This window comes from Budorcas taxicolor, chromosome 11 (genome assembly GCF_023091745.1).
Source record: "Budorcas taxicolor isolate Tak-1 chromosome 11, Takin1.1, whole genome shotgun sequence".
NCBI classification, from domain to species: domain Eukaryota; kingdom Metazoa; phylum Chordata; class Mammalia; order Artiodactyla; family Bovidae; genus Budorcas; species Budorcas taxicolor.
The window spans coordinates 137,989,453-138,016,371 of NC_068920.1; the positions used below are offsets into that span (position 1 = coordinate 137,989,453).

The 26,919-nt window shown below is 40.6% G+C and overlaps 1 protein-coding gene and 1 non-coding gene across 5 annotated transcripts in view; both read left to right on the plus strand.

Moving 5' to 3' along the window:
• PUM2 (pumilio RNA binding family member 2) overlaps nt 1-26,919 on the plus strand; it is a 121,678-nt gene that overhangs the window by 41,062 nt on the left and 53,697 nt on the right. For all 4 annotated transcript variants that reach the window (XM_052647890.1, XM_052647891.1, XM_052647892.1 and 1 more), the window contains exon 8: nt 25,920-26,045. In XM_052647890.1, the coding sequence (XP_052503850.1) occupies nt 25,920-26,045 (126 nt within the window). The remainder of the gene's footprint in view (nt 1-25,919; nt 26,046-26,919) is intronic.
• TRNAR-CCG (transfer RNA arginine (anticodon CCG)) lies at nt 2,526-2,597 on the plus strand. The gene has a single exon. It is a non-coding gene; the product is annotated as a tRNA-Arg (tRNA).

Here is a 26,919-nt window from a genome sequence, read left to right on the forward strand (position 1 = left end):
TCTGTTGAGGTTGTTGGTTTTTTTTTTTTTTTTTAACTTATTTTGAAATAATTACTGATTCACATGAGGTTGCAAAGAGAGTACACAGATTCCCCACCTAGTTTCCCTAAATGACTACATGTTAAAATAATTACAGTATAGTACCACAGCAGTTGCTAAATGTGTGTGTATAGATGTGTGTCGTTTTATCATGTGTATAGATTTGTGGGAACCATTCTTACACCTAATTTTGGCTGATCTTGATTTATTTCCACTCTCAACATCAGGATGTTTGGGGACTGGGGATGAGATATACTAAGTTAGTTCTATTCCCTTAACTGTATATTGCTTTGGGTCAATCCAAGAGGTCTTTCCAGGTCCAAAATTTTATTTTTGGTTTTAATCAAAGGTGACCACATATTTCTAGATGACTTCTAATAGCAGCATGCACTCTGGACCTGTTTTTTTATACTTTTCCCCAGCTGCCTTTATCCCTGCATATAGTGCTTCTTCATTCATTGTTAGAAACATTGATTCCTGTCTACTCATGGGCCATTACAACATTTTTTATTTCTTGACACTTCATCATATGATTTATATGTGGTAGGCTGGGATACCCATTATTGCTCTTCCTTTTGGTAGTTTTAAATTTTCAGCTCTTGCCTTTTCTTTCGTATGAGCTTTAAAATTCTCTTATTTACTTCCATATGCATGTGTGCTCAGTGTTTGACTCTTTGCGATCCCATGGACTGTGCCCACCAGGCTCCTCTGTCCATGGAATTCTCCAGGCAAGAATACTGCAATGTGTTGCCATTACCTCCTCCAGGGTATCATCCTGACCCAGGGATCAAACCCATGTCTCCTACGTTGCCAGGTGGATTTTTTTACCACTGAGCCATCTGGGAAGCCACTGTTTACTTTCAGATCAGGTTAAAATCTTATTAACTTATGAAAACTAACATCTTTATGACAGGAAGTATTCTTCTAGAACCTAGTGTGTCTTTAATGCTGTTGAAGTCTGCTTTTGTGGTGTTAATGAGTGCTTTAAAGTTTTTCTCATGTAAGTTTGCATATTTTTCAGTAGGTTTGTTCTTTGGTATTTTATCTTTTGCTGTCATTGTAAATGACTTCCTGTCTTTCATTATAACTTTTAACTGGTATCTGTGAAAGCTCTTGATTCAGTTCAGTTCAGTCGCTCAGTCGTGTCCGACTCCTTGCGACCCCATGAATTGTAGCACGCCAGGCCTGCCTGTCCATCACCAACTCCCGGAGTTCACCCAAACTCATGTCCATCGAGTCGGTGATGCCATCCAGCCATCTCATCCTCTGTCGTCCCCTTCTCCTCCTGTCCCCAATCCCTCCCGGCATCAGAGTCTTTTCCAATGAGTCAACTCTTCACATGAGGTGGCCAAAGTACTGGAGTTTCAGCTTTAGCATCATTCCTTCCAAAGAACACCCATGACTGATCTCCTTTAGAATGGACTGGTTGGATCTCCTTGCAGGCCAAGGGACTCTCAAGAGTCTTCTCCAACACCACAGTTCAAAAGCACCAATTCTTTGGTGCTCAGCTTTCTTCACGATCCAACTTTACATCCATACATGACCACTGGAAAAACCATAGCCGTGACTAGACGGACCTTAGTTGGCAAAGTAATGTCTCTGCTTCTGAATATGCTGTCTAGGTTGGTCATAACTTTCCTTCCAAGGAATAAGCATCTTTTAATTTCATCCCTCAATCACCATCTGCAGTGATTTTGGAGCCCCCAAAAATAAAGTCAGCCACTGTTTCCGCTGTTTCCCCATCTATTTGCCATGAAGTGATGGGACCAGATGCCATGATCTTGGTATTCTGAATGTTGAGCTTTAAGCCAACGTTTTCACTCTCCTCTTTCACGTTCCTCAAGAGGCTTTTTATTTAGTTTCTCTTCACTATCTTCACTTACTCCTTCGAAGAAAAGTTATGATCAACCTAGATAGCATGTTGAAAACCAGAGACATTACTTTACCAACAAAGGGTCCATCTAGTCAAGGCTGTGGTTTTTCCAGTGGTCATGAATGGATGTGAGTTGGACTGTGAAGAAAGCTGAGCGCCGAAGAATTGATGCTTTTGAACTGTGGTGTTGGAGAAGACTCTTGAGAGTCTCTTGGACTGCAAGGGGATCCAACCAGTCCATTCTGAAGGAGATCAAACCTGGAATTTCTTTGGAAGGATTGATGCTAAAGCTGAAACTCCAGTACTTTGGCCACCTCATGTGAAGAGTTGACTCACTGGAAAAGATTCTGATGCTGGGAGGGATTGGGGGCAGGAGGAGAAGGGGACGACCAAGGATGAGATGGCTGGATGGCATCACTGACTTGATGGACGTGAGTCTAACGAAACTCCGGGAGTTGGTGATGGACAGGGAGGCCTGGCGTGCTGCGATTCATGGGGTCACAAAGAGTCAGACACAACTGAGTGACTGGACTGAACTGAACTCATTATCTGCCATAAGCGTGGTGTCATCTGCATGTCTGAGGTTATTGATATTTCTCCGAGCAACCTGGCTTCCCTGGTGGCTCAGAGGTTAAAGCGTCTGCCTCCGATGTGGGAGACCCAGGTTCGATCCCTGGGTTGGGAAGATCGCCTGGAGATGGAAATGGCAATCCACTCCAGTATTCTTGCCTGGAGAATCCCATGGACTGAAGAGCCTAGTGGGCTGCAGTCCATGGGGTCACAGAGTCAGACACGACTGAGTGACTTTACTTACTTACTTACTTACTTACTTAATCTTGATTCCAGCTTGTGCTTCTTCCAGCCCAGCATGTCTCATGATGTACTCTGCATATAAGTTAAATAAGCAGGGTGACAATATACAGCCTTGACGTACTCCTTTTCCTATTTGGGACCAGTCTGGAACATGTCCAGTTCTAACTGTTGCTTCCTCACCTGCATATAGGTTTCTCAAGAGGCAGGTCAGGTGGTCTGGTATTCCCATCTCTTTCAGATTTTTCCACAGTTTATTGTGATCCACACAGTCAAAGGCTTTGGCATAGTCAATAAAGCAGAAATAGATGGTTTTCTGGAACTCTCTTGCTTTTTCCATGATCCAGCGCATGTTGGCAATTTGATCTCTGGTTCTTCTGCCTTTTCTAAAACCAGCTTGAACATCTGGAAGTTCATGGTTCACATATTGCTGAAGCCTGGCTTGGAGAATTTTGAGCATTACATTACTAGCGTGTGAGATGAGTGCAGTTGAGCTGTAGTTTGAGCATTCTTTGGCATTGCCTTTCTTTGGGATTGGAATGAAAACTGACCTTTTCCAGTGCTGTGGCCACTGCTGAGTTTTCCAAATTTGCTGGCATATTGAGTGCAGCACTTTCACAGCATCATCTTCCAGGATTTGAAATAGCTCAACCGGAATTCCATCACCTCCACCAGTAACGCTGAAGAAGCTGAATGATTCTATGAAGATCTACAAGGCCTTTTAGAACTAACACCCAAAAAAGATGTCCTTTTCATTATACAGGACTGCAATGCTAAAGTAGGAAGTCAAGAAACACCTGGGGTAACAGGCAAATTTGGCCTTGGAATACGGCGTGAAACAGGGCAAAGGCTAATAGAGTTTTGCCAAGAGAACACACTGGTCATAGCAAACACCCTCTTCCAACAACACAAGAGAAGACTGTGCACATGGACATCACCAGATGGTCAACTCCGAAATCAGATTGATTATATTCTTTGCAGCCAAAGATGGAGAAGCTCTATACAGTCAACAAAAACTAGACCAGGAGCTGACTGTGGCTCAGATCATGAACTCCATATTGCCAAATTCAGACTCAAATTGAAGAAAGCAGAGAAAACCACTAGACCATTCAAGTATGACCTAAATCAAATTCCTAATGGTTATACATTGGAAGTGAGAAATAGATTTAAGGGACTAGAGGTGATAGATAGAGTGCCTAATGAACTGTGGACGGAGGTTCGTGACATTGTAGAGGAGACAGGGATCAAGACCATCTCCATGGAAAAGAAATGCAAAAAAGCAAAATGGCTGTCTGTGGAGGCCTTACAAATAGCTGTGAAAAAAAGAGAAACGAAGAGCAAAGGAGAAAAGGAAAGATATAAGTATTTGAATGTAGAATTACAAAGAATAGCAAGAAGAGATAAGAAAGCCTTCCTCAGCAATCAGTGCAAAGAAATAGAGGAAAACAACAGAATGGGAAAGACTAGAGGTCTCTTCAAGAAAATTAGAGATACCAAGGGAACATTCCATGCAAAGATGGACTCGATAAAGGACAGAAATGGTATGGACCTAACAGAAGCGGAAGATATTAAGAAAGAGGTGGCAAGAATGCACAGAAGAACTGTACGAAAAAGATCTTCACGACCAAGATAATCATGATGGTGTGATCACTCACCTAGAGCCAGACATCCTGGAGTGTGAATCAAGTGGGCCTTAGAAATCATCACTGTGAACAAAGCTCTTGTTTAGTGTTTATTAAATTTTATTAATACTGTTTTCTAATAACTGAATCATTCCTGTGCTCTTAGAATTTAAAATAATTGTATATAATATTGAGCTCTTTTAATTTGCTGATGTTTTATTTAGGATTTTGGTCAACGTATAAATAAATTTAGCCTGTGTGTGTATATCCATTTTTTGGTTAGATTTTGATATCAATATACTTGCTTTCTATAAATAGTTTAAAAGTGTTTCTTTTTTTAATGCCTTGGAGTATTTTCAATTACATTTGACCTTATAAAAGATTTGGCATAAGTTAGAACTTCTTTGTGAAATCAGGGAAACTATGCAAATAAATCTGAAAACTTGAATGGAAATTTGCAAGAAAGCGTAACTTACCAAAATGGATCCCATCTTTGTTCTGTTGTTAAATAGAGAAGAGTTGATCATTAGTCCTTTTATCCAGGTTTGCTGAGTCATCTCTTAGCTGGCTGATAGTTATTTAGATTCAGTTCGGTTCAGTCTCTCAGTTGTGTTTGACTTTTTGCAACCGCATGGACTGCAGCACCCAGGTCTCCCTGTCCATCACCAGCTCCCGGAGTTAACTCAGACTCATGTCCATTGAGTCCCTGATGCCATCCAACCATCTCATCCTCTGTCATGCCCTTCTCTTCCTGCCTTCAATCTTTCCCAGCTTTAGTGTCTTTTCCAATGAGTCAGTTCTTCGCATCAGGTGGCCAAAGTATTGGAACTTGAGCTTCAGCATCAGTCCTTCCAATGAGTATTCAGGACTGATTTCCTTTAGGATTGGCTGGTTTGATATCCCTGCAGTCCAAGGGACTCTCAAGAGTCTTCTCCAACTCCACAGTTCAAAAGCATCAATTCTTCTGCACTCAGCTTTCTTTATAGTCCATTCTGTCATTTTGAGATTACATCAAAGTACTGCATTTCGGACTCTTTTGTTATTGACTATGATGACTACTCCATTTCTTCCAAGGGATTCTTGCCCACAGTAGTAGATATAATGGTCATCTGAGTTAAATTCACCCATTCCAGTCCATTTTAGTTCACTGTTTCTTAAATTGTCTATGTTCATTCTTGCCATCTCCTGTTTGACCACTTCTAATTTACCTTGATTCATGGACCTATCATTCCAGGTTCCTATGCAGTATTGCTCTTGACAGCATCGGACTTTACTTCTATCACCAGTCACATCCACAACTTGGTATTGTTTTTGCTTTGGCTCCGACTCTTCATTGTTTCTGGAGTTATTTCCCCACTGGATCTCCACTAGCATATTGGGCACCTACCGACCTGGGGAGTTCATCTTTCTTTGTCCACGTTTTGTCAGAACTCTACCATGACATTGTACCAATAGGAATATGTGCTCCATAGAATTTAAAATTCTATAGTAGCCACATTTTAAAAAGTAAAAAGAAGTATGTGAAATTAGTTTGAATAATATTTTATTTATCCCATTATATTGAAGATATCTCAAATGTAGTAAATATAAAAGTTAGTAATAAATTCTTTTTTATATATAGTTTTTGAAATTAAGTGTACATATTCCCACTTGCAGCAAATCTCACTTTAGACTAGTCTCACTCTAAATGTTCAGTAGCTGTGTATGGTAGTAACTACCATAGCCGACAGTGCATATTCTAGAATGGAGGTTGACAAACTTTTTTCTGTAAAGTTCCAGAAAGCAAATATTTAAAAATTTTACATGCCGTATGTTTTCTGTCACAACTACTTGACCTTCCTCTTAGAGAACAAGGCAGCCATAGACAATACAGAAATGAGTACAGCTGTGTTCTCTTCAACTTTACTGTGGGCATTGTTACTTGTATTTTGTATAATTTTCATTTGTTACAAATTACTATTTTCAACCATTTAAAAATGTTTAAATCATTCGTAGCTAATTTATACAAAAATAGGTAGTAGGGTAAAACTTGTCCCATGGACTGGACCAGAAAGAGGTGATAGAGACAGTATATTTTATGTTTTAAAATGTACATCCACACTGAAAAGAGGGAGAGAAAGAGAAAAGAAAAAGATGGGGTTGTTTTAATGGCTGGGTTCTGTAGGGTGGGAAATTGAGATGTGATTCGTAGGAGTAAACTGGAAATAAACTATGATGCCTGCAGAGGGCTGCAAGAGGGATAAATAAAATGGCCTGCTCATCCCAGAACTGGGGTTGAGGGGGTTAGATCCCCAAACCACTAATAAAGACTTGATTTGGAGACTTCACCCTGAAGTGTGTATTTATCAATTGGGATGAATAAATGTAAGAGAATCTCTCATATAGTATCTAAAACAGAAATTACAATGCAGACAACAAAGAGTAGTCATATAATAGAGTTTATACCCATGATGTAGAAATAAGAGAACTTTAAAGTTCTGAAAAGAATTTTTAAATGTTTGTTTAGAATATTAAGAGATAAAGTACATAAGTCATCAAAGATCAGAGGTCTTAAAATGTCATAGTGATATGAAAACAAACCATTTCAGAACCTTGTAAATAAAAACACATGGGGGGAGGCGGGTCTAAGATGGAGGAGGAATAGGACGGGGAGACTACTTTCTCCCCCACAAATTCATCAAAAGAACATTTGAACGCTGAGTAAATTCCACAAAACAACTTCCGAATGCCGGCAGAAGATATCAGGCACCCAGAAAAGCAGCCCATTGTCTTCGAAAAGAGGTAGGAAAAAATATAAAAGATAAAAAGACAAAAGAGGTAGGGACGGAACTCCGTTCCGGGAAGGGAGTCTTATAAAAGAAGTTTCCAAACACCAGGAGACACTGTGGCGAGCCTTGGAACCACAGAGGGCAACATAACTGGGAGAAAAATAAATAAATAATTAAAACTCACAGATTACCTGCTCAACAGTAACTCTTCCAAGTGGAGAAGCAGCGCAGATGCCTGCACCCACCACTAGCAAGCGGGGGCTGGGCAGGGAGGTGCAGCTGCATTGCTTAGAGTAAGGACCCAGCCTGAATGCTGAGGGTAATCTGAGGGAAATAACTTGGGATAGCAAACCAGACTGTGGGATAGCTACCAGGCGAAAAGCTCTAACCTAAGACACCATCAGGCCCGCTCACAGAACAAAGGACTGAGCAAAGCTAGCCGGCTGCAGACCATCCCCCTCCGGTGACAGGCAGCCAGAGTGAGAACGGGGCAGTTGTGGCCCCAGAAAGGCATTATCTACCAAACTGGAAGCAGGCTTCGTTGCTAACCAAGACTTCTTGGGATTGTGGATGGGCAACATCCTCCTGAATAAGTGTGCCGGTTGTACACCCAGAAAACCGAGTGGCAGGGACGGGGGAGGCAATAAGTCGCAGTGACCGCGCTTGCCAATCACCTGGTCACCTGAGTAGCTCGGAGCTCGGAAGGGCACAAAATGCAGGCCTACCGAATCTGCGCCTCTGAGGAATTCCTGAGTGCCTGAACATGAATGGCTTAGACCTGGGAGGTGCATGCAGCCCAGGGCCAGCCTCAGACATTCCCTGGCAGAGCAACCTAGAGCCTAAGCAGTGTAGACGGGGAAAGCACACATGCTGTGAGTGGGGGCAAACCCAGTGTGGCTGAGTCACTGCGAGCACACGCCCATGTTGTTTGCAGTGTTCCTCCCTCCCCACAGCACGACTGAACAAGTGAACCTAAAAAAGTGTCCGCCACCACCCCCTTGTATCGGCGGAAATTAGACACTGAAGAGACAAGCAAACAGAAGAAGCTAAAACAGAGGGAACCTCCTTGGAAGTGACAGGTGCAATAGATTAAAACCCTGTAGTTAGTACCTACTACATAGGAAGGGGCCTATAGATTTTGAGAAATTTAAGCCGGATCAAGGAATTATCCGAAACTGAATTGACCACACACTGCCCATAACACCACCAGAGAAAGTCCTAGATATATTTTTACTACCATTCCTTAATTTTTAAAAATTTTAAGTCCTATTACTCCTTTAATTTTCATTTTTATAACCTATTACTTTGCAAAAAAAAAAAGGACCCTATTTTTTAAAGCAAACTTCATATATATATATTTTATAATTTTTGTGACTTTTTTTTCCTTTAATATTGTATTTTTAAAAATCCAGCCTCTACTCTAGATTTTTAATCTTTGCTTTTTGGTATTTGTTATCAATTTTGTACCTTTAAGAAGCCAATCTTCAGTACCATTTTTACTTGGGAGTGAGATTACTGGCTTGACTGCTCTCTTCCCCTTTGGACTCTCCTTCTTCTCCACCAAGTCGCCTGTGTCTCCTCCCTACCCCCTCTCTTCTCTACCCAATGCTGTGAATCTCTTTTTGTGTGCTGGACGGTGGAGAACACTTAGGGAACTGATTACTGGCTGGATCTGTCTCTCTCCTTTTGGTTCCCCCCTGTATCCTCCTGGCCACCTCTGTCTCCTTCCTCCCTCTTCTCTTCTCTGTATAACTCTGTGAACATCTGTGAGTGGTCCAGACTGTGGAGAGCACATAAGGAAGTGATTATTGGCTAGCTTGCTCTCTCCTCTTTTGATTCCACCTCATCTCATCCTGGTCACCTCTATCTCCCTCCTCCCTCTTCTCTTCTCCATGTAACTCTGTGAACCTCTCTGGGTGTCCCTCATTGTGGAGAAACTTCTCATCATTAACCTAGATCTTTTATCAATGGTGCTGTATAGATGGAGAAGTCTTGAGGCTACCGTAAAAATAAGACTGAAAACCAGAAGCAGAAGGCTTAAGTCCAAATCCTCAGAACACCAGAGAACTCCTGACTCCAGGGAACATTAATGGACAGGAGCTCATCAAACGCCTCCATACCTACACTGAAACCAAGCACCACCCAAGGGCCAACAAATTCCAGAGCAAGACATACCACGCAAATTCTCCAGCAACACAGGAACATAGCCTTGAGCTTCAATATACAGGCTGCCCAAAGTCACTCCAAACCTATTGACATCTTAAAACTCATTACTGGACACTTCACTGCACTCCAGAGAGAAGAAATCCAGCTCCACCCACCAGAACACTGACACAAGCTTCCCTAACCAGGAAACCTTGACAAGCCACCTGTACAACCCCACCCACAGCGAAGAAACTCCACAATAAAGGAAACTCCACAAACTGCCAGAATACAGAAAGGCCACCCCAAACATAGCAATATAAACAAGATGAAGAGACAGAGGAATACCCAGGAGGTAAAGGAACAAGATAAATGCCCACAGGAAAAACAAAAGAGGAAGAGATAGGGAATCTACCTGATAAAGAATTCCAAATAATGATAGTGAAAATGATCCAAAATCTTGAAAACAAAACGGAATCATAGATAAATAGCCTGGAGACAGGATTGAAAAGATGCAAGAAAGGTTTAACAAGGACCTAGAAGAAATAAAAAGAGTCCATATATAATGAATAATGCAATAAGTGATATCAAAAACACTCTGGAGGGAACCAACAGTAGAGTAACAGAGGCAGAAGATAGGATTAGTGAGGTAGAAGATAGAATGGTAGAAATAAATGAATTAGAAAAAAAGAAAAACGAATTAAAAGGAATGAGGACAATCACAGAGACTTCTGGGACAATGTTAAATGCCCCAACATTCGAATCATAGGAGTCCCAGAAGAAGAAAACAGAAAGACCATGAGAAAATACTTGAGGAGATAATAGTTGAAAACTTGCCTAAAATGGGGAAGGAAATAATCACCCAAGTCCAAGAAACCAAGAGAGTGCCAAACAGGAAAACCCAAGGCAAAACACTGCAAGACACATATTAATCAAATTCAGTTCAGTTCAGTTGCTCAGTCGTGTCCGGCTCTGCAACCCCACGAATCGTAACACGCCAGGTCTCCCTGTCCATCACCATCTCCGGAGTTCACTCAAACTCACGTCCATTGAGTCGGTGATGCCATCCAGCCATCTCATCCTCTGTCGTCCCCTTCTCCTCCTACCCCCAATCCCTCCCAGCATCAGAGTCTTTTCCAGTGAGTCAACTCTTCGCATGAGGTGGCCGAAGTACTGGAATTTTCAGCTTTAGCATCATTCCTTCTAATGAAATCCCAGGGCTGATCTCCTTCAGAATGGATTGGTTGAATCTCCTTGCAGTCCAAGGGACTCTCGAGTCTTCTCCAACATCACAGTTCAAAAGCATCAATTCTTCGGCGCTCAGCTTTCTTCACAGTCCAACTCTCACATCCATACATGACCACAGGAAAAACCATAGCCTTGACTAGACGGACCTTAGTCGGCAAAGTAATGTCTCTGCTTTTCAACATGCTGTCTAGGTTGGTCATAACTTTTCTTCCAAGGAGTAAGCATCTTTTAATTTCTTGGCTGCCGTCACCATCTGCAGTGATTTTGGAGCCCCCCAAAATAAAGTCTGACATTGTTTCCACTGTTTACCCATCTATTTCCCATGAAGTGATGGGACCAGATGCCATGATCTTCTTTTCTGAATGTTGAGCTTTAAGCCAACTTTTTCACTCTCCACTTTTACTTTCATCAAGAGGCTTTTCAGTTCCTCTTCACTTTCTGCCATAAGGGTGGTGTCATCTGCATATCTGAGGTTATTGATATTTCTCCTGGCAATCTTGATTCCAGCTTGTGCTGCTTCCAGTCCAGCGTTTCTCATGGTGTACTCTGCATATAAGTTAAATAAGCAAGGTGACAATATATAGCCTTGACATACTCCTTTTCCTATTTGGAACCAGTCTGTTGTTCCACGTCCAGTTCTAACTGTTGCTTCCTGACCTGCATATAGGTTTCTCAAGAGGCAGGTCAGGTGCTCTGGTATTCCCATCTCTTTCAGAATTTTCCACAGTTTATTGTGATCCACACAGTCAAAGGCTTTGGCATAGTCAATAAAGCAGAAATAGATGGTTTTCTGGAACTCTCTTGCTTTTTCCATGATCCAGCGGATGTTGGCAATTTGATCTCTGGTTCTTCTGCCTTTTCTAAAACCAGCTTGAACATCTGGAAGTTCACGGTTCACATATTGCTGAAGCCTGGCTTGGAGAATTTTGAGCGTTACTTTACTAGCATGTGAGATGAGTGCAATTGTGCAGTAGTTTGAGCATTCTTTGGCATTGCCTTTCTTTGGGATTGGAATGAAAACTGACCTTTTCCAGTCCTGTGGCCACTGCTGAGTTTTCCAAACTTGCTGGCATATTGAGTGCAGCACTTTCACAGCATCATCTTTCAGGATTTGAAACAGCTCCACTGGAATTCCATCACCTCCACCAGCTTTGTTCCTAGTGATGCTTTCTAAGGCCCACTTGACTTCACATTCCAGGATGTTTGGCTCTAGGTGAGTGATCACACCATCATGGTTATCTTTGTCGTGAAGATCTTTTTTGTACAGTTCTTCCGTGTATTCTTGCCACCTCTTCTTAATGTCTTCTGCTTCTATTAGGTCCATACCATTTCTGTCCTTTATCAAGCCCATCTTTGCATGGAATGTTCCCTTGGTATCTCTAATTTTCTTGAAGAGACCTCTAGTCTTTCCCATTCTGTTGTTTTCCTCTATTTCTTTGCATTGATTACTGAGGAAGGCTTTCTTATCTCTTCTTGCTATTCTTTGTAATTCTACATCCAGATGCTTATATCTTTCCTTTTCTCCTTTGCTTTTCATTTCTCTTTTTTTCACAGCTATTTGTAAGGCCTGCACAGACAGCCATTTTGCTTTTTTGCATTTCTTTTCCATGGAGATGGTCTTGATCCCTGTCTCCTCTACAGTGTCACGAACCTCTGTCCATAGTTCATCAGGCACACTATCTATCACATCTAGTCCCTTAAGTCTATTTCTCACTCCCACTGTATAATCATTAGGAATTTGATTTAGGTCATACTTGAATGGTCTAGTGGTTTTCTCTGCTTTCTTCAATTTAAGTCTGAATTTGGCAATAAGGAGTTCATGATCTGAGCCACAGTCAGCTCCCCGTCTAGTTTTTGTTGACTGTAGAGAGCTTCTCCATCTTTGGCTGCAAAGAATATAATCAATCTGATTTCAGAGTTGACCATCTGGTGATGTCCATGTGTAGAGTCTTCTGTTGTGTTGTTGGAAGAGGGTGTTTGCTTTGACCAGTGCATTTTCTTGGCAGAACTCTATTAGTCTTTGCCCTGCTGCATTCCATATTATTAAGACCAAATTCGCACATTAATCCTTGTGTTTCTTCCTACTTTTGCATTCCAGTCCCCTATGATGAAAAGGACATCTTTTTTGGGTGTTAGTTCTAAAAGGTCTTGTAGATCTTCATAAAACTGTTCAACTTCAGCTTCTTCAGCGTTACTGGTAGGGACATAGACTTGGATTACTGTGATATTGAATGGTTTGCCTTCGCAATGAACAGAGATCATTCTGTTGTTTTTGAGATTGCATCCAAGTACTGCATTTTGGACTCTTTCATTGAACACGATGGCTACTCCATTTCTTCTGAGGGATTCCTGCCCGCAGTAATAGATATAATGGCCATCGGAGTTAAATTCACCCATTCCAGTCCATTTTAGTTCGCTGATTCCTAGAATGTCGACGTTCACTCTTGCCATCTCCTGTTTGACCACTTCCAGTTTGCCTTGATTCGTGAACCTGACATGCCAGGTTCCCATGCAGTATTGCTCTTTACAGCATCGGACCTTGCTTCTATCACCAGTCATATCCACAACTGGGTATTGTTTTCGCTTTTGCTCCATCCCTTCATTCTTTCTGGAGTTATTTCTCCACTGATCTCCAGTAGCATATTGGGCAGCTACTGACCTGGGGAGTTCCTCTTTCAGTATCCTGTAATTTTCCTTTTCATACTGTTCATGGGGTCCTGAAGGGAAGCATACTGAAGTGGTTTGCCATTCCCTTCTCCAGTGGACCACATTCTGTCAGACCTCTCCACCATGACCTGTTCGTCTTGGGTGGTCCCACAAGCATGGCTTAGTTTCATTGAGTTAGACAAGGCTGTGGTCCTAATGTGATTAGATTGACTAGTTTTCTGTGATTATAGTTTCAGTGTGTCTGCCATCTGATGCCCTCTTGCAACACCTACCATCTTACTTGTGTTTCCCTTACCGTGGATGTGAGGTATCTGTTCATGGCTGTTCCAGCAAAGCATAACCGCTGCTGCTTACCTTGGATGAGGGATATCTCCTCACCACCACCCCTCCTGACCTTTAACATGGAATAGCTTCTCTAGACACTCCTGCGCCTGCGCAGCCACTGCTCCTTAGATGTGGGGTTGCTCCTCGGATGTGGGGTTGGTCTTCCCGGCTGCCGCCTCAGGCCTCGGGTGTGGGGTAGCTCCTCCCAGCCACTGCCCCAGGCTTCGGATGTAGGGTAGCTCCTCTCAGCTGCTCCTGTGCTGTTGCAGCCTGGCACTCTTGGCCACTGCCCCTGATCTCGGATGCAGGATAGCTCCTCCTGGCCGCTGCCCCTGAGTTCGGATGTGGGGTAGCTCTTGTTGGCCGTTCCTGCGCCATCGCAGCCTGGTACTCTTGGCTTCTGCACCTGACCTCAGACGTGGGGTAGCTCCTTTAGGCCGCTGCATGCGTCAGTTGTAGCCGCCCTCGCCTACCTCCTCAGCCCCTAGTAAATATTCCTCCTTTGTTAATTAATCAAATTAACAAAAGATCAAACACAAAGAACAGATATTAAAAGCAGCAAGGGAAAAATAACAAATAACACACAAGGGGCTTCTCATAAGGATAACAGCTGATCTTTCAATAGAAACTCTTCGAGCCAGGAGGGAATGGCAGGACATACTTAAAGTGATGAAAGAAAATAACCTACAGCCCAGAACATTCAAATATGAAGGAGAAATCAAAAGCTTTACATACAAACAAAAGCTGAGAGAATTCACCACCACCAAACCAGCTCTCCAACAAATGCTGAAGGATCTTCTCTAGACAGGAAACACAAAAAGGGTGTATGAACTCAATCCCAAAACAATAACGTAAATGGCAGTGGGATCATACTTATCAGTAATTACCTTAAGTGTAAATGAGTTGAATTCCCCAACCAAAAGACAAAGACTGGCTGAATGGATAGAAAAACAAGACCCCTATATATGTTCTATAGAAGATCAGTTCAGTTCAGTTCAGTCACTCAGTCGTGTCTGACTCTTTGCAACCCCATGAATCGCAGCACGCCAGGCCTCCCTGTCCATCACCATCTCACGGAGTTCACTCAGACTCAACGTCCATTGAGTCCGTGATGCCATACCCACCTCAAAACAAGGGACACATACAGACTGAAAGTGAAGGGCTGGAAAAAGATATTCCACACAAATAGAGACCAAAAGCAGGATTAGCAGTACTCATATCAGATAAAATAGACTTTAAAACAAAGGCTGTGAAAAGAGATACAGGAGGACACAACATAATGATCAAAGGATCAATCCAAGAAGAAGCTACAGCAATTATAAATATATATCCACCCAACATAGGAGCACCGCAGTATGTAAGACAAATGCTAACAAGTATGAAAAAGGAAATTAACAATAACACAATAATAGTGGGAGACTTTAATACCCCACTCACACCTATGGATAGATCAACTAAACAGGAAATTAACAAGGAAACACAAACTTATACAATAGACCAGTTAGACCTTATTGATGTCTATAGGACATTTCACCCCCAAACAGTGAATTTCACCTTTTTCTCAAGCGCACACAGAACCTTCTCCAGGATAGATCACATCCTGGGTCATAAATCTAGCCTTGGTAAATTAGAAAAAAATTGAAATCATTCTAAGCATCTTTTCTGACCACAATGCAGTAAGATTAGATCTCAATTATAGGAGAAAAACTATTAAAAATTCCAACATATGGAGGCTGAACAACATGCTGCTCAATAACCAACAAATCACAGAAAAAATTAAAATATGCATAGAAACAAATGAAAACACAACAACCCAAAACCTGTGGGACACTGTAAAAGTGGTTGTAAGGGGAAGGTACATAGCAATACAGGCATACCTCAAGAAACAAGAAAAAAAGTCAAACAAACAACCTAACTCTACACCTAAAGCAACTAGAAAAGGAAGAAATGAAGAACCCCAGGGTTAGAAGGAAAGAATCTTAAAAACTAGGGCAGAAATAAATGCAAAAGAGACCACAGCAAAAATCAACAAAGCCAAAAGCTGGTTCTTTGAAAGGATAAATAAAATTGACAGATCATTAGCCAGACTCATCAAGAAACAAAGGGAGAAAAATCATATCAATGGAGAGATCACAACAGACAACACAAAAATACAAAGGATCATAAGAGACTATCAGCAATTATATGCCAATAAAATGGACAACTTGGAAGAAATGCACAAATTCTTAGAAGAGTACAACTTTCCAAAACTGAACCAGGAAGGAATAGAAAATCTTAACAGACCCATCACAAGCATGGAAATTGAAACTGTAATCAGAAATCTTCTAGCAAACAAAAGTCCAGGTCCAGACAGTTTCACAGCTGAATTCTACCAAAAATTTAGAGAAGAGCTAACAACTATCCTACTCAAACTCTTCAAGAAAATTGCAGAGGAAGGTAAACTTCCAAACTCATTCTATGAGGCCACTGTCACCCTAATACCAAAACCTGACAAAGATGCCACAAAAAAAGAAAACTACAGGCCAGTATCACTGATGAACATAGATGCAGAAATCCTTAACAAAATTCTAGCAGTCAGAATCCAACAACACATTAAAAAGATACATCATGACCAAGTGGGCTTTATCCCAGGGATGCAAGGATTCTTCAATATCCACAAATCAATCAGTGTAATACACCACATTAACAAATTGAAAAATAAAAGCCATATGATTATCTTAATAGATTCAGAGAAAGCCTTAGACAAAATTCAACATCCATTTATGATTTTAAAAAAACCCAGAAGGCAGGAATAGAAGGAGTATACCTCAACATAATAAAAGCTATATATGACAAACCCACAGCAAACATTATCCTCAATGCTGAAAAATTGAAAGCATTTCCCCTAAAGTCAGGAACAAGACAAGGGTGCCCACTCTCACCACTACTTCTCAACATAATTTGGAAGTTTTGGCCACAGCAATCAGCAGAAAAAGAAATGAATACAAATTGGAAAAGAAGAAGTAAAACTCTTCACTCTTTGCAGATGACATGATCCTCTACATAGAAAACCCTGAAGACTCCACCAGAAAATTACTAGAGCTAATCAATGAATATAGTATAGTAAAGTTGCAGGATATAAAACCAACACACAGAAATCCTTTGCATTCCTATACACTAATAATGAGAAAATAGAGAAATTAAGGAAACAATTCCATTCACCATTGCAATGAAAAGAATTAAATACTTAGGAATATATCTACCTAAAGAAACTAAAGACCTATATATAGAAAACTATAAAACACTGGTGAAAGAAAGAGGACACTAATAGATAGAGAAATACACCGTGTTCATGGATAGGAAGATTCAATATAGTGAAAATGAGTATACTACACAAAGCAGTCTATAGATTCAATGGAATCCCTATCAAGCTACCAATGGTATTTTTCACAGAACTAGAACAAATAATTTCACAGTTTGTATGGAAATACAAAAAACCTCGAATAGCCAAAGCGATCTTGAGAAAGAAGAGTGGAACTGGAGGAATCAACCTGCCTGACAGGCTCTACTACAAAGCCACAGTCATCAAGACAATATGGTACTGGCACAAAGACAGAAATATAGATCAATGGAACAAAATAGAAAGCCCAGAGATAAATACATGCACCTATGGATACCTTATCTTTGACAAAGGAGGCAAGAATATACAATGGATTAAAGACAATCTCTTTAACAAGTGGTGCTGGGAAAACTGGTCAACCACTTGTAAAAGAATGAAACTAGAACACTTTTTAACACCACACACAAAAATAAAGTCACAATGGGTTAAAGATCTAAAGATAAGACCAGAAACTATAAAACTCCTAGAGGAGAACATAGGCAAACACTCTTCGACATAAATCACAGCTGGATCCTCTATGACCCACCTCTCGGAATACTGGAAATAAAAGCAAAAATTAACGAATAGGACCTAGTTAAAATTAAAAGCTTCTGCACAACAAAGGAAACTATAAGCAAGGTGAAAAGACAGCCTTCAGAATGGGAGAAAATAATAGCAAATGAAGCAACTGACAAAGAATTAACCTCAAAAATATACAAGCAACTCCTGCAGCTCAATTCCAGAAAAATGAACAACCCAATAAAAAAATGGGCCAAAGAACTAAACAGACATTTCTCCAAAGAAGACATACAAATGGCTAACAATCACATAAAAATATGCTCAACATTACTCATTATCAGAGAAATGCAAATCAAAACCACAATGAGGTACCATTTGATGCCAGTCAGAATGGCTGCTATCCGAAAGTCTACAAGCAATAAATGCTGGAGAGGGTGTGGAGAAAAGGGAACCCTCTTACACTGTTGGGAATGCAAACTAGTACAGTCACTATGGAGAACAGTGTAGAGATTCCCTAAAAAACTGGAAATAGAATTGCCTTATGACCCAGCAATCCCACTGCTGGGCATACACACTGAGGAAACCTGACTTGAAAGAGACACATGTGCCCCAGTGTTCATCGCAGCACTGTTTATAATAGCCAGGACATGAAAGCAACCTAGATGTCCATCAGCAGAGGAATGGATAAGAAAGCTGTGGTACATATATACAATGGAGTATTACTCAGCCATTAAAAAGAATACATTTGAATCAGTTCTAATGAGGTGGATGAAATTGTAGCCTATTATACAGAGTGAAGTAAGCCAGAAAGAAAAATACCAATATGGTATGCTGCTGCTGCTAAGTTGCTTCAGTCGTGTCACACTCGTCAATACAGTATACTAACGCATATATATGGAATTTAGAAAGATGGTAACAATAACCCTGTTAGCGTGACAGCAAAAGACACAGATGTATAGAACAGTCTTGGACTCTGTGGGAGAGGGAGAGGGTGGGATGATTTGGGAGAATTGCATTGAAACATGTATAATATCATATGTGAAATGGATCGCCAGTTCAGGTTTGATGCGTGATACAGGATGCTCGGGGATGGTGCACTGGGATGACCTAGATGGTTCGGGGAGGGAGGTGGGGGGGTCAGTTCAGGATGAGGAACACGTGTATACCCGTGGCGGATTCAACACGTGTACACCCTTGGTTGATGTATGGCAAAACCAATACAATATTATAAAGTAATTAGCCTCCAATTAAAATAAATAAATTTATATTAATAAAAACACACATGAGGTGGACTGCATAATTAACTAGCTATCATCTAGGAGGAAATAGACCAGAAGATAAAACTTAGGAAATCTCTCAGAACAGTGAAAAGTTACACATAGTAATCAGGATGTGGGATGGAGTAAGGAGTAACTAAACTAGTGCAAGGCTTTTTCTGAAGGCTTGAATAAATGGGGATGCATGCCCTTTGGGGGAAACTCAATACCTTAAAGATGTCAATTCTCCTAAAATTGTGAATTTAATATATTGATTGGAATCCCAACAGGACCTTTTTTCTTTTTTGAAACTTAAAACTTTGCTTTTGATGTTTATCTCAAAAAAGTGAAACCAGAAACTTAATAGAACACCTAAGTGAGAGATGGACTTAGCCATATTTCAAAGTAATTATTATCTTCAGTGGTTAAAACATTGTGGCACTGGCTTAGAAATATATAACTAGATCAGTAAACAAGAATACTCGGAAGTGAAGGTGTGTGTTTGGGGTGTAGGGGTAGTGTGACTTTTAAACTTAACATTGCAAATTAATTTTACAAAAGAGTATTTTTGGAGAATGACTTGGAGATAATTGGGTCATATCCCGATGGATAAGAACTTTAATGAAAAAAGTATACAAGTTTTGATATAGTTTCTCTTTGATAGCCAAAGAACCATGGATTAAAACCAACAAATTTTAATACTTTATTTTACTTCTCACTTTGTCAAGTTTTAAAAAATGCGATAATACCTTATTTCATCTGAGTGTAGGTGGTATTCTTGTATATTCGTGGCAGTAGTGTAAATTGGTAAAACTTTCCTGGAGGGTAATTTGGACAGGCGGATTGAGATGAAATACATATGGTTGTCCATTTAAGTGAATTTTCATAAGGATATGATGATAATATAGTATACTTAATAATAGCATTATTAATAGCAATAAGTGAATCATCTGTATATCTGTAGTAGATGAGTTAAATCATGTTCCTTTTACGTAGTGGGATCCAGAACTCTGTAGCTATAAATATTACTAGGAAATTCTCCAGCTGTCTAGTGGTTAGGATGCTCGCTTTCACTGCCAAGGGCCAGAGTTCAATCCCTGGTTATGAGAAACGATCCTGCAAGCCAGGTGGCATGCAGCAGCCCCCTACACACACACACACACACACAAAAATAAATAGGTATCCCTTGACATGGAAAGGGATCTGTGTTTAACTGGCAAGTGAGAAAAGCATATTAATGTACTGTTATACCCTATAATATAAAACATACCAATATTCATTTAAAAATTTAGACGGGCATGTATTTATATGTATGCATATATAAACAGATTCAAACACATGTATGTGTATACATGCAAACATAGGCATTTATGTGTACACACTCATAATAGGCTTCCCTGTGGCTCAGCAATAAAGAATCTGCCTATAGTGCAGGAGATGCAGGTTCCGTCCCTAGGTGGGTGAAGATCTTCTGGAGAAGGAAATGGCAACCCACTGCAGTATTCTTGCCTGGGAAATCCACGGACAGAGGAGCTTGGCGGATTACAGTCATGGGGTCGCAGAAGAGTCAAACATGACTTAGTGACTAAACAACAGGAACACACACAAACATATGGCTTGAGACCTCATATGTTGTAAATATTTCTAAGTGAATCATGTGAGCTTAAAATCAGTTTTCCCTTTTTTAGCCTAAGTTTCAGTATATATACATTGTGCTAAGTTGCTTTCAGCCATGTCTGACTCTTTGTAACCTTATGGACCATAGGTCACCAGGCTCCTTTGTCCATGGGATTCTCCAGGCAAGAATGCTGGAGTGGGTCGCCATTCCCTCCTCCAGGGGATCTATCAAACCCACATCTCCTACTATTCCTGCATTGGCAGGGGGGTTCTATACCACTGGCACCACCTAGGAAGCCCTAATAAATCCATAGGTCAAACTAATTCCTTCCTTTTCAAATATTTGAAACCTTCCTGCTTTTTGTCAGCTTTGTAGTACAAATATGGAGAGAGCTATATTAAAATCATTTCTGGAGTCAAAAAAGAAAATTGAGAAGGCTATAAACTAATGGTCATTAAGGTTACATGAAGACTTTGGCATTCCACTTTATATACTTAAATATTAATAGTATTTTGAGTTTTTAAAAGCAGTCTTTTAATCATAAAAATATAGAATATAAAGTTAGGTCCTGACTTTTCAATTTGTAGTTACAGGAGTAGAACATGTATATCAAAACATCTTTATTCTTGTCATGATCATCGAAAAGGCAAGAGAGTTCCAGAAAACATCTATTACTGCTTTGCTGACTGTGCCGAAGTCTTTGAATATGTGGATCACAATAAACTGGAAAATTCTGAAAGAGATGGGAATACCCGAGCACCTGACCTGCCTCTTGAGAAACCTATATGCAGGTCAGGAAGCAACAGTTACAACTGGACATGGAACAACAGACTGGTTCCAAATAGGAAAAGAAGTACGTCAAGGCTATATATTGTCACTCTTCTTATTTAACTTCTATGCAGAGTACATCATGAGAAACGCTGGGCTGGATGAAGCACAAGCTGGAATCAAGATTGCCGGGAGAAATATCAATAACCTCAGATATGCAGATGACACCACCCTTATGGCAGAAAATGAAGAAGAACTAAAGGGCCTTTTGATGAAAGTGAAAGCGGAGAGTGAAAAAGTTGGCTTAAAGCTCAACATTCAGAAAACGAAGATCATGGCATCCGGTCCCATCACTTCATGGGGAAAAATGGGGAAACAGTGGAGACTGGCTGACTTTATTTTGGGGGGCTCCAAAGTCACTGCAGATGGTGATTGCAGCCATGAAATTAAAAGACGCTTACTCCTTGGAAGGAAAGTTATGACCAACCTAGATAGCATATTAAAAAGCAGAAACATCACTTTGTCAACAAAGGTCCGTCTAGTCAAGGCTATGGTTTTTCCAGTAGTCATGTGTGGATGTGAGAGTTGGACTGTGAAGAAAGCTGATCGCCGAAGAATTGATGCTTTTGAACTGTGGTGTTGGAGAAGACTCTTGAGAGTCCCTTGGACTGCAGGGAGATCCAACCAGTCCATTGTAAAGGAGATCAGCCCTGGGTGTTCACTGGAAGGACTGATGCTGAAGGTGAAACTCCAATACTTTGGCCACCTGATGTGAAGAGCTGACTTATTTGCAAAGACCCTGATGCTGGGAAAGATTGAGGGCAGAAGGGGACGACAGAGGATGAGATGGCTGGATGGCATTACCAGCTCAATGGACATGGGTTTGGGTGGACTCCGGGCGTTGGTGATGGACAAGGAGGCCTGGCATGCTGTGGTTCACGGGGTTGCAAAGAGTCGGACATGACTGAGTGACCAAACTGAACTGAGCTGAATCACAGTAGAGGCACTAGAGGGAAATCTTGAAAGCCTTTGATATAGGGCATAACTAAGAATGCAACTTTGAACAAATGATCTTTTAAATAGTGCAAGGATTTAATTGAACCCTCTGTTTTATTCAAATGGCCATCTGTTGCCTGGGCATGAAATCGCTATTGTAGGTTGTAGCCATTATTTCTTAAAATTGGCAGTTTAGTTTAGAGTACATTGAAATTTCATAACATTTTTTTGAGGTGTCCGTTTGTGGCATTTGCGTGTGTGGATGCTAGGTTCATGAGAAATAATATTCACATTGTGCGTCACAGTCTAGAACGTGAAAATCACTATAATATAGTAACCATAAAAGTTATTTTATGTCCACTTGCTTTTTATGTCTATATCCACCCCCTACCATCTTTTTCAACTTGAACCTCTTTGAGCTCCTTTAACTTTAAACATGTTCTCTTTAGCTATTTCCTACCTTGTACTTTTCACATTTACTTTCCAGAAGAGGAAATTCTAGCATAAATCTTCCTTAGCCTCCTTTCAGTTCAGTTCAGTCGCTCAGTCGTTTCTGACTCTTTGCGACCCCATGAATTGCAGCACGCCAGGCCTCCCTGTCCATCACCAACTCCCAGAGTTCACTCAGACTCACATCCATCGAGTCGGTGATACCATGCAGCCATCTCATCCTCGGTCGTCCCCTTCTCCTCCTGTCCCCAATCCCTCCCAGCATCAGAGTCTTTTCCAATGAGTCAACTCTTCGCATGAGGTGGCCGAAGTACTGGAGCTTCAGCTTTAGCATCATTCCTTCCAAAGAAATCCCAGGGCTGATCTCCTTCAGGATGGACTGGTTGGATCTCCTTGCAGTCCAAGGGACTCTCAAGAGTCTTCTGCAACACGACAGTTCAAAAGCATCAATTCTTTGGCGCTCAGCCTTCTTCACAGTGCAACTCTCACATCCATACATGACCACAGGAGAAACCATAGCCTTGACTAGACAGACCTTAGTCAGCAAAGTAATGTCTCTGGTTTTGAATGTACTATCTAGGTTGGTCATAACTTTTCTTCCAAGGAGTAAGCATCTTTTAATTTCATGGCTGCAGTCACCATCTGCAGTGATTTTGGAGCCCCAAAAAATAAAGTCTGACATTGTTTCCACTGTTTCCCCATCTATTTCCCATGAAGTGATGGGACCTGATGCCATAATCTTCGTTTTCTGAATGTTGAGCTTTAAGCCAACTTTTTCGCTCTCCTCTTTCACTTTCATCAAGAGGCTTTTTAGTTCCTCTTCACTTTCTGCCATAAGGGTGGTGTCATCTGCATATCTGAGGTTATTGATATTTCTCCCGGTAATCTTGATTCCAGCTTGTGTTTCTTCCAGCTTGTGTTTCTTCCAGTCCAGCGTTTCTCATGATGTACTCTGCATAGAAGTTAAATAAGCAGGGTGACAATATACAGCCTTGACGTACTCCTTTTCCTATTTGGAACCAGTCTGTTGTTCAACGTCCAGTTCTAACTGTTGCTTCCTGACCTGCATACAGATATCTCAAGAGGCAGGTTAGGTGGTCTGGTATTGCCATCTCTTTCAGAATTTTCCAGTTTATTGTCATCCACACAGTCAAAGGCTTTGGAATAGTCAATAAAGCAGTAATAGATGTTTTTCTGGAACTCTCTTGCTTTTTCCATGATCCAGCGGATGTTGTCAATTTGATCTCTGGTTCTTCTGCCTTTTCTAAAACCACCTTAAACATCAGGGAGTTCGCGGTTTACGTATTGCTTAAGCCTGGCTTGGAGAATTTTGAGCATTTACTTTACTAGCATGTGAGATGAGTGCAATTGTGTGGTAGTTTGAGCATTCTTTGGCATTGCCTTTCTTTGGAATTGGAATGAAAACTGACCTTTTCCAGTCCTGTGGCCACTGCTGAGTTTTCCAAATTTGCTGGCATATTAAGTGCAGCACTTTCACAGCATCATCTTTCAGGATTTGAAACAGCTCCACTGGAATTCCATCACCTCCACTAGCTTTGTTCCTAGTGATGCTTTCTAAGGCCGACTTGACTTCACATTCCGAGATGTCCGGCTCTAGATGAGTGATCACATCATGATTATCTGGGTCGTGAAGATCTTTTTTTTTTTTTTTTTTTAAATTTTTTTTTCGTGAAGATCTTTTTTGTACAGTTCTTCCGTGTATTCTTACCACCTCTTCTTAATATCTTCTGCTTCTGTTAGGTCCATACCATTTCTGTCCTTTATCGAGCCCATCTTTGCATGGAATGTTCCCTTGGTATCTCTAATTTTCTTGAAGAGATTTGTAGTCTATCCCATTCTGTTGTTTTCCTCTATTTCTTTGCACTGATCGCTGAAGAAGGCTTTCTTAACTCTTCTTGCTCTTCTTTGGAACTCTGCAATCAGATGCTTATATCTTTCCTTTTCTCCTTTGCTTTTCGCCTCTCTTCTTTTCACAGCTCTTTGTAAGGCCTCCCCAGACAGTCATTTTGCTTTTTTGCATTTCTTTTCCATGGGGATGATCTTGATCCCTGTCTCCTGTACCATGTCACGAACCTCATTCCATAGTTCATCAGGCACTCTATCACATCTAGGCCCTTAAATCTATTTCTCACTTCCACAGTATAATCATAAGGGATTTGATTCAGGTCATACCTGAATGGTCTAGCGGTTTTCCCTACTTTCTTCAATTTAAGTCTGAATTTGGTAGTAAGGACTTCATGATCTGAGCCACAGTCAGCTTCCAGTCTTGTTTTTGTTGACTGTATAGAGCTTCTCCATTTTGGCTGCAAAGAATATAATCAATCTGATTTCGGAGTTGACCATCTGGTGATGTCCATGTGCACAGTCTTCTCTTGTGTTGTTGGAAGAGGGTGTTTGCTTTGACCAGAGCATTTTCTTGGCAAAACTCTATTAGTCTTTGCCCTGCTTCATTCCATATTTCAAGGCCAAATTTGCCTGTTACTCCAGGTGTTTCTTGACTTCCTACTTTTGCATTCCAGTCCCCTATAATGAAAAGGACATCTTTTTTGGGTGTTAGTTCTAAAGGTTTTGTAGGTCTTCATAAAACCGTTCAACTTCTGCTTCTTCAGCATTACTGGTTGGGGCATAGACTTGGATAACTGTGATATTGAACGGTTTGCCTTGGAGACGAACAGAGATCATTCTGTCATTTTTGAGATTGTATCCAAGTACTGCATTTCGGACTCTTTTGTTGACCATGATGGCTACTCCATTTCTTCTGAGGGAATCCTGCCCGCAGTAGTAGATATAATGGTCATCTGAGTTAAATTCACCATATCTATATTGGCATATATTAGACTCAGAAGTGGGTTTATTCTGTTTTCCTTTTACTTTCGGAGTAAAGTCCCAACTGCTTAACATGACCCAGGAAGCTCTTCATGAGTCTTCATTCTGATTATGGCTGCAGTTTTATCTTAACCACAACTCCATACCATCCTACCAAAAGCTTCTTTGATATCCTGTCTCTCTGTGCTCGCAGCACTTACACTGTATTCTACTTGTTTTTCTGACTAGATTGTGATTTGTGAGGGCAGATCATATCTGTCCTCCTCAGTGTTTAATCCCTAGCTCATAGTTGACTCAATAAAGATTGAATGAAAAACCACTATTGAACGATAGTAGTTCTAACTGCTCTGAACATTTATTGTGTGCCTGTTATGTGCTAATAGTATACAGTCATTTATATTTAATTTGAACAGAAATTACTGATTATATACCTGTTTTATACATGAAGAACCTTAGAACCAGGTTGCGTCACATGCGCAAAGTCACTTAGGTAGTATGAGTTAGAATTAGCATATACTCTCTCCTCCCCAACCCCAATTTCAGAATAGAATTTTTTTTCCCAATGAAGAAAATCATGCATATGTTTTTATTATTTCTCTCTCTTTCAAATACAGCTGGTGTATTTTCAGCAGGCCTTGCTCCAGCTGCATTTGTGCCAAATCCATATATTATTAGTGCTGCTCCTCCAGGGACTGATCCGTATACTGCAGCAGGATTGGCTGCAGCAGCTACATTAGCAGGTAACTTACTGTTCATACTTGTTTCTTGTTCTGGATTTAGTTTTAATTTGGGGGTAAGCTTTACTTTGGTATGTTGGGGCAATTTGAAGTTCCTAGTGAAAAGTGAAACATATATCCAGAATGAAATGAAGTTTGCAGAATTAGTTTATTTTTCAACTGTAAAGCTGCAGGAGAAAACCTAAGTGTAGTAACTCTTTTCCTCCTGTGCATAGTTGGTTTACATTTTAGTTTTATAGTTTCAAAAATTTTACATTAGTAAATCTTTATTCTTGTAACTGATCCCATTTACCCACAGAGACAATGCAAATAAAGTTACTTCTCAGAAAATAAGCTGGACACTCACAGGAGTCTCTATCGCAGCTACCCCTAGGTCAGGAATAGTAAACACCCAGGTCAGGAATAACACAAAGTAAAGAGGTTCAGTCTTGAGTAAATGAGTATCTAAAAAGTAAAGTTTAATTAGCAATATCAGAATAAACAGGCAAGCTGAGGGATGAAAAGGTGGGATTGAGTTGGAAAGAATATATTAGTAAATGTCAAAGCCTGATAACTACCAGTCAAAATCTGGACTAAAAAGCAAAAGTATACAGTGTCATGTGTCAATTGTATTGCACTAAAGCTGGAAAAAAACCTTTTTATTTTTTTTAAAACCAAATTGTATTTCCTGTTTAAGTAAGGAAGACTTGTGTACTGGTTTGGCACATTATTGAATAAAGTGATTTGTTGTCTAGGGTTTAGAGGGAGAAGTTGGTTTACATTGAGTCAGTTATAGAGACAGGAATGAATTGGTCTTAAGCATGATTTATGTTGGTTACCAAGACAGGAGCAGGGAGATATCAACCATGGAAGTGTGTTTCCTTGTTTGAAGCTGTCG